General features: G+C 39.2%; 1 protein-coding gene across 1 annotated transcript; it reads right to left on the reverse strand.

Annotated features, from left to right (window-relative positions):
* Positions 1-3,913: 3,913 nt before the first annotated feature.
* LOC127811084 (uncharacterized) lies at positions 3,914-12,903 on the reverse strand. Its single transcript, XM_052350796.1, has 3 exons — positions 12,724-12,903; positions 8,896-9,014; positions 3,914-4,901 (listed from the first exon to the last, which is right to left on the reverse strand). The coding sequence occupies exons 1-3, from the start codon at positions 12,901-12,903 to the stop codon at positions 3,914-3,916; spliced, it is 1,287 nt and encodes a 428-aa protein (XP_052206756.1).
* Between the last annotated feature and the right edge of the window lie 1,502 nt (positions 12,904-14,405).

Raw genomic sequence — 14,405 nt, forward strand, 5'->3', positions numbered from 1 at the left:
ACTGACTGTAACATTAATCTAAAACTTAAGCAAAGAGCTGTTGAAACTAATGATTGAATGATAAATACGATCTTGTAAGAAAGGTTTATAGGGAGAAGAACTTGCCTTGATATTGATTGAACCGACGCTTTCAACAAATATCTCCTTATGCCAAGACACTGTTGCAACCTCTTTTTTCTTCTATTCTTCACACGGCGTGACGAAAAGGCTAATGAGGCTATACATATATACATATGCCTATAGGAAGCCCTAATGCCCTCTCCTTCTCCTACTATATCTAGGAGACTTTAATCCCAATCCTCTCAGGGATGGAATCATCAATCTCTTAATAATAATAACTCTATTTAATAATTAAATCTTAATAACAAATCCTTAAATGACCCTTAAGTCCTTGCATTTAATTTTCACACTAATTAAATGCTATTTAAATACTATTCTCACTATTAAAAATCTAAATTGTCACATTAAATAATTAAATGACAAATTCTCTTAATTAATTACTTTAATAATTAATTAACTAATTCTAAATAAATACTAGGCCTGCTAACGGGTCGCTACAGTATGTGGATGGGTTATGTATGCAATGTAACTTTCAGAAAGGATGAAGGTCTTCAGAAGGGTTTAGGTATTGGATCTGGAGTGTTCAATTTTGGTTTAGGTTTGGGTCTTCAGGCTTTCGATTTGGATCCTGAAGGTGTGGTTCCAGGGGCTATTTATAGACGTCGAGGACTAAGACATGTGGAACGACAAGAAACATGGCACGTTTGTGCCAATATGCATGGCCTAACCCTTTGGGTGAGATGTACAAGCCTTTAGGTATCTAGGCTAGGATTGAAGGGCCTGAAAGAGCCTTCAGGGGTAGAAAGCCTCGAAGAGTTTCCCACAAATGCATTGGCCTAAAAAGTCTTGAGGTTCTCCTCCAAGATAACCCCAAAGGGTTTTTTGGAGGGAACTTGTTCGTGGAAGGTATCTCCTGCCTCCCTTTGTTGACTCTTTCGAAGGGCTTGTTTAGTTGTCCTATAACAAGTTCATCATAGCTTTTCTTCAGATGTTCATATTCCATCTGCAAAATAGTAAGTGGCACATTTCCCGAAGGTCGAGGAATAGGTTTCTTTCTTGGAGTTGCTGAGTGCCCATGAGAACTTATACTTGGCATTTCAATCAAGAAAGTAGCTTGCCTCGAGGAAAAGGGCCTTGGCTCAGGTGAGCATTGAGAAGTCAGGCTTGCCTGCCAATTATAAGCCAAAGAGTATAGTTGGCTACCTCTGACCCCTTATAAATAGAAAAGGGTTGATGTTGCTCTTGGGGGTATGTCGATCGCAGCTCTAGTCGAGAAAACTCCCTGCCTAAGGGGACTTCTTCCTTTGGCAAAGCCTCTTTCCATGGAGGAACGTTTCCTCGTCGGGGAATTATTTCCCTTAGGGGACTGTAGCCCTAGCTAGGATCACCGGTAGTGTATTACTCTGGAGGGAATAACACTATTGAGTTCCCCAAAAAAAGTGGGTCAAATCCTAGTGATTCTTTGCTGATGGCCCAGTAGTTTTCTGGTACAAGTAGATCTAGTTGTTCTCACCATTTGATTTGATTTTTTGTTAATTTCCCATAGACAGTATCAAATTATTGTTTCCAAAATGTAACAATTAGAATTTGTAAAGTAGGAATGCTTCGGTCACGGTAGAGCAGGGTAAACAACTGTCAGATACATATACTTGTGGGAACAAGATGGGGGTATCTCTATTGTCTGGGTGGAACACTCGTTGTTCTGGTGGAGCTTCCTAGATGATCGAGTGAACTGCACTCACAGGAATAGATTAGAAGACACGTGGGATTCCTCACCCATGTATGTCGTCTGATACTTAAGTCAGAAATGGAAGAAAAATGGTTGTTTGGGAGAACTGGAGTAGTTCTGTTGAGTGCATAGTAAGTAAAGAACATAGTCAAAATAGCTGATATCAAGATGCCAAAAGTAGGGATCATTTTCTTGTCGAGGAAATGGGTATTTATAGGTGTTTATGCCATAATGTCAGAGGAGGACACATGTCACTCAAGCATGAGGACAGCTATCCTGAGTTAAGTTGGATAGGCTAAGAGGAATCCCTCCCAAAGGACTAAGTGTCCTAGAGGGTTCTTTGAGAGAAGGTGGACCTTGTGGTGAGTTGTCAGAGCACTAAGTTGCTGTGATGTGTCTAGGTAGACACTTTTGATGAATGTGTATGTACAACCTTCCAAGAGCATTTTTGTCTTCTATGGGGGATGTCTTCTTTCATTTCCAACGGTCCGTTTGAGAGAATGCTTCTCTAGGAGGTTTATCGTTAAGCCTTCTGAGAGGATAAATTGTTCTGCCAAAGAGCTTTCTAGGAGGATTAATTGTCTTCCCAGAGGAGCTTTCTAGGGGGATAAATTTTCCTTCCAAAGGCATCGATCCGGTTGGATGTCAAGTTCCTCCAAGAGAACCTTTTCTTCCGAGAGGACCCTTTTTTGGTTAGCCTACTTTGACTTGTTTCTCCGAGTGGGTTATGCTACAACCCTCTTTTTTAGAGTGAGTTTTGTTTGTAGAACTTGCTTCAAAGTCTCTTCTTGTTTTGCATTTCTTCTTATGGATCCCATGAGTTACTCAATGGTCATGGCATCCAAATCTTTAGTTTCTTTGATTTTTACAACAATATGCTCAAATTTGAATGCAAACAAGGGTTGATTTTCTCACTCAGACATTGTTCAAACTTTTCACCATTTCTGTTCAATTGACTATCAACATCCACGACTCTTGAAAAATATTTACAAATAGATTCTCAATTGTTCAACTGTAAAGCTTCAAATTCATCTATAAAACTTGGGCTTTGTAAGAGGTTTGAAGCATATCCCATGCCTCATTAGCTGCTGTTGCATTTGCAATCTTTTCAAAACCATCATCATAAGAGCTTAACTGATAGCTAACTTAATCCCTCGTTCTTTGATCCCTTATTATTGTATCCCTCGTTCTTTACTGTGGCTCCATAAAGTCTATCTGTGCAATACCAAAAAAACATTTTAAGCGCAACGCAATGCAATCGTCTTGATACTTCACTTATTGTATGTGCTCTTGTTGAAAAAATGGATTTGAATGGGATCATCCCATTTGCCATCTTCTTGAGAGGACCTTAGAGATCTGTAATATTTTGCTGTGAATTATGGAATGACTATACTACAAACAGTACAATATATTTGAGTTAGAGAGAGGGCTCTCCTAACTCTCAGTTATTTCCTAAATTAATTTTATCCTCAATCTGCCATCGAGAGTTTCTACATTCTTTGATGATAGTTTCTACTGAGACTTGACTAAATATTCTACAGCTTGGGCTATGTAAATAGATGTAGGGCTATCTTTAGGACAAAATTTGAGCATGATAATTATTATTAATTATAAAAGGCGGCCAAAAAAAGACGATTTTAGACTAAAAATGAACCCAATTCAAGGTTGTAATCCAACAAAAAAATAAAGGCCTCGCTCTAGAAATGGGAGAAGGCTATTGGGTAATTGTGATTGAATCAAACCCATCGTAAATGCAATTAAAATAGCCACTTGCCACACACAGGAACTAACAGAAGATACATGTGTTATTTGGTAGCATTACACATAATTAAGCAAGCCCCACAGATCGGAGTAGATGATGATGAGCCAGGTCTAAGCTATGCTATCGAACGATTACAAGCTCATCATCGCGTTTATGAACGAAGCCACGAAAATGGCTTCAGCTTCTGTAAACATTATCGGCTCCTTCAACTCTCATGACATGATCAGAGCAATATACAACAACGTCATGACTTGAACACGCGTTAAAACTGGTGGTTCAACCAACGGTTCAATCCTTAGGAACGCGGGGAGGTGACAACTATGCCAGCCGAAAGAGGAGACCATGATCCCCCCGATCGTCGTTCATTCGAGCTTCCAAGCGTAAAGAAAGAGGCAGAATTCCGATTCTTTGGACTGACTTTGAGTCGAGTAATACCTGCTATTGCTACTGCTGCAGTCGTCGCTGTCGCCGCACCGGCTGTTCTCATCGACGTCGCTTTCGGTCTCCATCGGCCCCGGCTTGAAGATGAACAGGCCGTGGCCGGAGCCCGGCGTGGAGAACAGCCAATTGTGTACGTCCCAGTAAACTTGCACCGGCAGCTTGTTAACCTGAACGGTCTCGTTTCCCCGGAATTTCCACTGCAAGTTTCGGATGTGAATCAACACAATCCCGTCTATGCTTATCCACATCTCGGGATCTTTCGACCCCGACGTCGAACTCTCCACCACGATTTCATGCTCCTTCTTCCTCGGATCGAACCTCGCTCTCGTGGAAAAACATTTCTTGTTGAACACGTGCTCCTTCTTGTAAAACATCACCGCTTCAACAAGAGGAGGCCGGCATTTGGTCCTTTTGTAAGCCTTCTTGCCGTAATCACCCAACAACAGCACCACCTCTTCCTCGGCAACGACCGCGATGTAGAAATCGGACGCCGGCTCGGGGCTGCCGCAGAATTTGGCCGACCGCAAATCCCAGTAGACCTCGACTTGGTTGCTGTCGACGTCGAAGGTTTTGAACCCTTTCTTGCACCAGAATTGCCACGGTTTGAGATCGATCCGGCAAGAACCATGGAAATCGCCGTGAACGCTGTCTACGGAAATGGTGACGGAATGGCTCACGGGGTTCTTGCACCATAAAACTGTTATGTTTCTCCAGTGGCCTGCGATGTGGGTTTGATAAACGGAGGTGACGGTGCTCTGGGCTGTTTTCTGGGTGACTGGTTCGTCGGTTATTTTCTGGGCCAGTGGCGGTTCGGCGTAGGAGATTGATGGCGCTCTTGTGGAAGAAATCCGATAAGACATTGATACTACTCTCTGGCTTTCCTTCAACACGATTGCTGGATCCACAACCCTATTAAGTACGATTAACCAATTCATTCATTTACATCTTTGCAATCAATGCGAACATATATATATGAGATCGACTACCTTGAAACCAAGGCTTTTAGATAAGCCATCCAGAGCTGGCTACGATCTGGTGGACATGCAGCTGCAGCAGCAATTCATCGAAGGGGATGATCAGTTTTTTCAAGCGAACACGCAGAGAAGTTTTGGCGGTGGTTGATTTCGCCGGAGAAGAAAGGTATTGTGCAAAGGGAGGGAAAATTATTGAAATTTTGGTAAACAACACGAAGAAAGGAAACCTATCGCCGAATAGTTTCTGGTTTTGTGGAGAAGAAATCTCCACCTAGAGGCCGTGGGCGAGAGATGCGCCAGAAAAAAGACTTAAAATAAGACAACAATCAATCCCCGGCTTCTCTCTCTCTCTCTCTCTCTCTCTATATATATATACTAGCATATACCTAAAAACACGGTATAAATAATATTAAAATTAAAATATATTTTAGATATTTTAAAAAAACATTCTACTTTATTATATAGATATATTTTAAGAATTAAATACAATTACTTCATGTTCTCTAAATTAAAATACATAATTAACATGTTTAGATAGAAAATTATGCATCTCAATTTAGACAACATATTTCCCAAAATACATTATGAAAAATTACAGATTTCAGTTTATGAGCCAGTTTGACCACTACCACTCACTTTAATCTATAATTCAATAACTGGATATTAAAATTATGCCCTTAAGAGAATCATATGCACCAAACGATTAAATGAGACTATTAATATTAATTATCTCAATTTATTTTTAAATAAAAAATCAGGTTTATTATTTAATTTATAATTTTAGGCTCAAAATCAAATATTAACTTAATGCCTAAAAATATAATCAAAACAAATAAAATAAAACCCATGATAAAAATATAGCCCAATATATATATGGGTTGAGATCGTGAAAAGAGGCCCAAAAATAAAACTCGTCCACTCTAATGGATCTTTTAATAGATTGGGCGACCTAGAAACGACTCGATAGCCTAATCCGACATAATAATTGCCTCATTTCCTTCTTGCACCACAGTCGACTGCATCTTCCTCCTTGCATCGCTGCCAACACAGCCTTTGTTCTTCAACGCCGGCCACTTTCTTCCTTCATTGTCGGTGGCTTTGGCCCCAAGCTCGCCCCCTTTAATGGCGACCTCAGAACTTCGTTGCCATGACAGAGCCTAACCCACAAATCGGCCATCTCAAACACAAAACCAAGGCGGAGGCGAGACCGATCAAAGAAGCTTTAGCTGTCAGCCATGATAGATCTATAATTGATGGCCGGACACAAACCAGCGACACCCATGAGGAGACTGCCACCAATCAATTGACCAACAGCCAAGATGAAAATGACCATGGTGAACACACCAAGGCATGGCAGCCGACAACGCAATAAAGATGACCCACAACGGCAACCGGCTATGGCCTTGACCCACGCTTGTCGGCGACGAACACCATCGACGACGATGAACGATGTTATGGGCGCTGCTGCCACCGTCGCCGTCTTTTTCCTTCTCTGTTCGTCGCCATTTACCCATTGTTATTCTCTCTCTCTCTCTCTTTCTTAGAAACCTAAAACGATGAATAATTGTTAGGCGAGAAGAACAATCGATCGAGGATCATGAGTTTCAATGGTTTGATTCAAGCTTATTTATTTAATTAAATAAATAAATTAATTTAATTTTAATTTTTTTAGTTTTTTATTGAATAAGTAAAGTTTACTGTTTATGAAAAGATTTGATTAGTTAAAAACTAATTTAATTTTGATATAAATAGATTAGCCAAATTGATTTAAATTTAAATAAAATTTTAAACAAAGATTTGCATCACTAATTCAGTATGATTAGCCCTTCCCTAGATAGAATATGAGCAAAATTTGAATAACCCTAGTAAGTATTTTATTATATAAATTAAAAAAATACTTAAAATCAATGATTATATTAATATTAAATTTGATATAATAATGAAATGAAGTTGAAACTGTTCAATTGGCGCCTTGGCTTGGAGTTGGCGATGCCATTCCTTTCTTCGTTTCCAGTGGCCCCACTCTCTGCATACCCACCACCTCAAGCCTAGCAAGCACCAACACAACACCAAGCATCTGTGTTCCTTCCTCCATAGCCTTCGATGTCCACTCCCACCTTCTTATGTCTGCCGAGTTGAACCCCCTCCCCTAATTGCTACTGGTTTTAATTCTTAACCCAACACCAATACTATATCAAACTTTCTCTTCTTTCATTCATTCGTTCGTTTGAAAGGTTTTGTCAAGGGGGGTATTACTTCAGTCGTGGTGGGTCGTTTGACCCACCCGCTCGATCTCATCAAGGGTCGGATGTAGTTGCAGGGCGAGACCCAAGTCCCCTTGCTCAGCCCTGCCTATGCTTTCAACATCGGCACCACCGTCGTCGTGGCCCAGTTCCCAGCGTCGCAGTTGCCCAAGGTGGGACCCATCTACGTCGGGGTCAAGATCTTCCGGATGGAAGGTGTCGCCGCCCTGTTCTCCGGCGTCTCCGCGACCGTGCTCCGCCAAACGCACACACACATATGTGCTTGTGTATATATATGGGTCTGTGAGAGAGAGGGTGTATACATATCTCCATGACCGTGCTTCGCCAGACGCACACACACACATATGGGTCTGTGAGAGACAAAATGTATATATATGTGCCTGTGTATATATGTATGTGAGTGTATATATATGGGTCTGTGAGACAGAGGGAAAGGGAGAGACGCAATGAGAGTGGGCGGGAACATTATTTTATCTAGCCATTCATCTCAGTTAAATTGATCTCAGCCATTAGAATGTCTATACATTTGAGACATTTCAAAAATCTTCTTACTTTATTATATAGATATATAGGTACGCTAATTGTCCATGTTGCGAATTGAGATCTTAATATACATCCCTAGGCTTTGCCATCTGGAAGGCCTTTTCATCTTGGTTTGGTTTTATTTTCTTTGACAATTAATTTGAATATAAGTTTATTATTTGTAATTTGAATTTCTGTGATTTGTATTGTATTGAGTAATTCATGTACTTTATGTCTAAATAGGTATTTAGGCCATTGTTTCCACGCTAATATTATTACTCATGGCAAATTGTATTTTAATTCAAATTCAATCTAAATTAAGTTTGCTACTAAACTTTAATTACTTACCTTAACTTTATTTTTATCAAGATTGTTATGTTAAAGGGCATAAAAAATAAATTTTAGAAAAACTAGTGGGTTAAAATGTAATTATTGAAAAAAAAATCACAAATTCTCATATCATAACAAGCCTAGAAAAATCGAGTAGTAAAATGCTACTTGTACAAAATGGTTGACCAACACATGTTAGGCAATCTCTAACCTCCTTATCTCACTCCCTATTATATTATAAATAAATCACTCTCTATTTTCAACTTATTTCAAAAAGTGTGCGTGTTCTAACCACACTCTCTATTATACTCTCTATTTCACTCCATATTTCATTTATTTACTTTTATAAACTTCAATTCTATTTATTTTACTTTATTTATAATTTTAACACATACATAGAATCAATAATTAAATACACAAATTAATAACTAAATATACAAAATAATCAAATATACATGTAAATAAAATTAATAATTAATTAAATACATAAAATAATCAAATATACACATACACAAAATTAATAATTAAATACACAAATCAATAAATAAATACACAAAAAAATTTCCCAAACAATTGCACAAAAAATACACACACACACACACATCGTTCAAAAACTATACACACACATACACATCGTTCAAATATACACACACATACACAAATCGATTTGGTCTTCAGATTGGAGAAGTTGGAGAAAACGACTTGCTGCTCATTGCCGACACCAGATCTGGTCATCGTTGCCGGCGTCGATAGCCGCTGTTGCTGCTCCTCGTTGCCTCGAAAACTGCTATTGCTCCTCCTCTTCGCCATTACCTTCGCTGCTCGTCGCCAGCGTCTTCTTCAAATTTCAGCAACAGAGAGTCGTTGTCTTCTTCAAATCTTAGCAACATAGAGTCGTTGGAGAAGTTGAGGAGCACATTTTCACTCCTCAACTGTATGGAGCCATTTGAAGCTCCTTAAAAATTTAAGGAGGAAATCGCTGGATAGGGAGCCCCGTTGGAGATGTTTCCAACTATTTCCTCCTCAAAATTTGACTTAGGGAGGAAATTTTATCAGTGTTGGAGATGGCCTTAGAATGATAAAAATTGTAACACCCCTCTCCTAGAACCACCGAGGAGGAGGTGCTACGAGGAAAATAGATAAAATAAAATAAAAATCATCACAAAACTAAACTGGAAACATCAATTTAGCTGATCAATCATAATTGAAAAATCTCAATTAAATTGTATCAAAACTCTGATCTATGAGAGGATCAACATAAATTGAAAAGCATAAACGCTGTTTAAGGAAAATCCCTCAATGAATATATAAAATACTCCTAAACTGACAAGACTCGAAAATAGCTCCAACTCCCAGACATCTTTTGTTCTTGAATGGCTCCACGTACACACACTACTAACCAATGTTGCTAGGCCCCACATCTGGTACTCCCTTGCTAGGACCTAGAATGGTGAAGAGTACAAGGTGAGGTATAAATTTCAACAAGTAATAATCATGAAAGAAACTGTAGCTGAATCAAAGAATATCGATACTTATAAAATACTAGTTGTCTTTATATTGAGAGAATAATATTCACTGAAAGGTTGCATTTACAAGATGTCAATGCACATAATCTGTAAAATAAAGGCAGGTACTGCAACTTTAACTCATAGGCCCACATAATCTGTAATACATACTTGCTTGATTTGAATCTTGCAAACATAAAAGCTGTAAGCACATACTGTGGGCAATAGTCCCCTAGCCCTCTAGTTGTCACCAGGCAACCAACACATAATTGAATTGTAATCTGAACTATGGGATCCTCGTGGACTAGTCGTATGGCGCGCATACTGCAATGCAATGCACATATACATGCTAGCACACGATATGAAGTGCTCCATATAAAGTCATACTCCATGCTCATACCAGAATGTATGCACATAATTTCATGTAATAATGCTAAACATATCATATGATCATTATCAACATTATTGGAACACAATGATTTATGAGTTATGGGCATGTTACATTTATCATAGAAGTCATGAGATTCCAATATTTGATTATATTTAATCCTTATTTAATTAATAACTTGGATTGGGATTCATTGGAAACTATATTTGAATTATTGGAAAATCCATCCGAATATATATGAAGGAGGTCATCCAAATATGAGGAAGCACATCTGGATACACTAGGACTATATAACACAAGCTATTCGAATATGCTAAGAGGTATTCATACATGGGCAGGACATCTAGATATCTCAATAAGTTATTCGCATGCTATAGGAGGTTCATTCGAATGAAGATTCAATTTTATGAGAGGACATCCGGATATAGAAATAAGACATCCAGATATGCTGGTCCTGATGAGAAAACCATCAAGATATTAGACACAATTTACTTGGGACACTCGGATATCATACACAATTTACTTGGGACACATCTAGATACAATTCGATGCATCTGGATATAACTCACAAAACCTTTTAGACCCATCCGGATGCGGCTCAAAGCATCTGAATATCACTCTCAAACATATAAGACTCATCCAAATGTGATATGAGACATCCAGATATCACTTGAAATTAAATACTAAACATATCTGGATATGGATCAAACCATCTAGATATCACAAGAGCCATCCGGATACGAACAAGGGCTATTCAGATGTTACTCACAAAAACTAAACAAGCCATCCAGATATGCTTAAACCTATCCAAATGGTACTCATAACTTTTGACAAAGCCATCCGTATATGAGAGGCCTCATCCGGATATCTGCAACTATTTTTGACATAAATGCACGAACACAAAGACTCTGTTTTGATTCAAATCTTAACAAAACTACACCTTTCTAAAATAAAATCTTGGGAAAAAAATTCCCAATCGACATGAACAATATCAAGGATGATTCAAAAGTTATATTTGATTGAATCGCTATAAAGAAATCATGCATGACTTGCCAAGACTCACTGTACGTGCATATATATATATATATAACTGTATCTACTGACTGATAAAAACTAAGAATCAAACAAAAGTCTTGATCATCTGAAAATGAACTAACATGATCCTGTAATGGAAGGGATTACAGGGAGGATACTTGCCTTATGGTCTTCTTGATCAACTCTAACAATCAGATATCTCCTATGCAAAGATACTGCCACTTGAACTCTTTGTTCTTCACAGGCTTTCTTCTCTAGCGGCGTGAGGACACTAAGGTTATGTGAAAGTACATATATATACACATGAGAAGCCCTGGACTCATATCTCACTCTCCTTTTATAACTTGGAGGCTTCCCAATTCCTTCTCACGCATGGATTCTCCCTTAAAACATATAATACCACTAATTAATTAATTCCTAATAATAGGAAATTATTATTTAAATCCCTAAATTACCATCATGCCCTTGCATTTATTTTCCACATAATCTAAATGCCATTAAATGCTATTTTCTCAATTAAAATTATTGAATTGCCACCTTAAATATTTAATTGAAAATTATCCTTTTAACACTAAATTAAAATGCATTTAACCCCTCTAACAAGTTGTTACAAAAATACCCCTCACCCAATTGCAAGTTCACCACCCCTGCCCTTGGCCGCCTCTAGCAACCACCATCTCACCTCGTGTGCCTTGTCGATGCATCCTTGTTGTCATTGTCATTATTTCCTCACCGCTATTGTCTCGTCGTTTGGTCGTTGTCGCTTCACACAGATCGGGCTTCATCTGTGAGGAAGCCTGATCGCTTCATTACAGACGAAGCCTGATGATGGCTTCATCGCTTCAGGCTTCATTTGCTGCTTACAGAGAAGAGGCAACAAATGGGTGGGTTTTTTTTTTGTCATTTTACACTTGTGTGTAAGGTTGTGTAAGCCTGTATGCACATATAACATGGTCCTTACAACAAACACCTATACTCATAAAAGTGCATGACTATGGATATTTTTCTCAAACTTCTTAATTTGAGTCATAAGTATTCTTCAAAGCATAATCTCTTATAATATATATATATATATATATATTTGGAAAGCTTGTTTTAATTGCCTGTATTACCTTTTATACTTAAATACTAAAAGGTCTTTCCAAGCAAGCTCTCGAACAAATCTAACAATTTCTCTTGCAATGACTGTCATCAACGCTAGAGAAACTCAATATGTCAATGAAACTAGCCTAAAAAGTTCAAGTGTTATCAAAGTCCATATGTTGTAAATTCTAAGATTAATTAGGGGAAAAAAATAAAGCTTGACTCAAATTTTTAATTTTGGACTCAACTTTTTATTTTTTTTAAATAGTAGTACTGAACTTTTAGTTGATTTCTGATATACCCTGCAAACTTGGAGAGTAACGGGATATAAAAGAGTCGCGAGACATGGACATGAAGCCCCAAAGGGCCAAAGGGTTGTAGGAGATAAAGGAAACAAGCCAAAGGAGCAAAAGGTCGAGCCGAGACCAAGGTAGAGAGGACCCACTCGGTTATGACCGAGTAAGTGTAACACTGCTTTAGTTTTTTAAACATAAATCACTCGTCTGAGCTCCGATTGAGGTGATTCAAATTCCTATGGAGAGAAAAGAGAATTATCTACAACTTTTGTGTTTTGATTTTTGAGAGATCCCAGCCGTATCAAGGCTGAAATTTGGATCTAATTTGATGCACTTGCTCCACCAGATCATCAGCCTCACCAAGGGCCACGTGATCAGCAAGACCCACGTGATCATCCAGACCCACGTGATCGCCAAGACCCATGTGATCATCAAGACCCACGTGATCGCCAAGACCCACATGATCATCAAGACCCACGTGATCGCCAAGACCCATGTGATTGCCCAGACCCATGTGATCATCAAGACCCACGTGATCATCAAACCCTCAGTGCACCTTAGCGATAAGACTCTTGGGACACTTGACTCCCAAAACCCTCAAGACTCACAAGTCTCTAGAAACTCCAGTGGTCAACCACGCACCTTACATTCTCCCACGTAAAAAAAAAAAAAATAGATTGTTGTATTTTGGCAACAACAATTAGTGTCGTCTGTGGGAAACACAAGACATAAAGTCAATTTATGAATGGAAAACACCCATGGACACCGACGAACTCTCTCTCAAGGCGTAGAAACACGCCTACCACCATGGAACTCTCAACAATAGGGAGCGTCTCCCATTATTCCAGATGATAACCCACAGGGAGCACCTCCACCTCCTCTTAATTCCAAACCCCAAGGAGGTGATCGCTCTGTTTCCCCGAACTGACAAGTGGGGACCCAGCCAGCCCCACCTCCACTTAACACCGGTTCGGGGCCACCTCCCACTGATCGAGCTGGGAGTTCACTACAGTCACTGCATATGGTCCTGTGGGAAGAGTACGAAGCATTAAGACAACAACATGTTGAGGGCATGCAAGCACTTCGAGACATGGCTGGTATACTCTAAGGTATGATGCCTGTAGGGACGTTGCCCAATACCTTGAAAAAGTTTATGCCACCGCTTAAGCCTCAGACCAAGGGGGGAGTTGATTCCTATCAAGAGGCCACTCTTGATTCTCGTTCCCCATTTCACTCCTCGTCGGGGGGACAGATCACCACCACTAAGGAAGAATCCTCACGCCGCACCCAGAAGAAATGAGAGCCCATAAATGGAAAACAGGGCTAGAAGCCCCCAAAGACGAAGATACTATGAAACTGGGGCCAACATGCCAACAAGACATGATTACCAAACAGTAACAAGTATACGAGATGACATGAAAATGGGAGTTTAAGAAGTACTTGAATGAAAGAAATTGATCCCAGCCACGGAAGAGCAATAATGCAGAAAATGTCCATTTACTGCAGATATATTAAAGAAGCCACTGCCCAAAAAATTCAAAATGCCTCAAATCACCCCCTATTTCGGAAAAGGTGATCCCTATGATCACATTCAAAACTATGAGTCATTGATGATATTGCACGGATGGGATGATGACATAATGTGCCGAGCCTTCTCCTTAACTCTGTCAGGGCATGCCCGAACATGGTTCAACAGTTTACCTGAGGCCTCTATCTCTTCATTCGGTCAGTTCAGAATGGAATTTGTTAAGGCATTTATGATTAATAATCAAAGAAAAAGGACGCCACATACTTGCTTAGTATTCGACAGGGGAACAAAGAAACTCTAGGTCAGTATGTGGATAGATTTTGGAATGCCACCCTTGAGGTTCATGATTTACCAATTGCAATGGCAGTGTCTGCTATACATGTTACACGGAATAAGACTAACTCCCCTACAAGAATCATTATCTTTGGATCCACCAACATCCCTAGTAGATTTGTTTGCTAGAGCAAATAAATACATGCTCCATATAG

The sequence above is a fragment of the Diospyros lotus genome, chromosome 10 (assembly GCF_014633365.1).
Source record: "Diospyros lotus cultivar Yz01 chromosome 10, ASM1463336v1, whole genome shotgun sequence".
NCBI lineage: Eukaryota > Viridiplantae > Streptophyta > Magnoliopsida > Ericales > Ebenaceae > Diospyros > Diospyros lotus.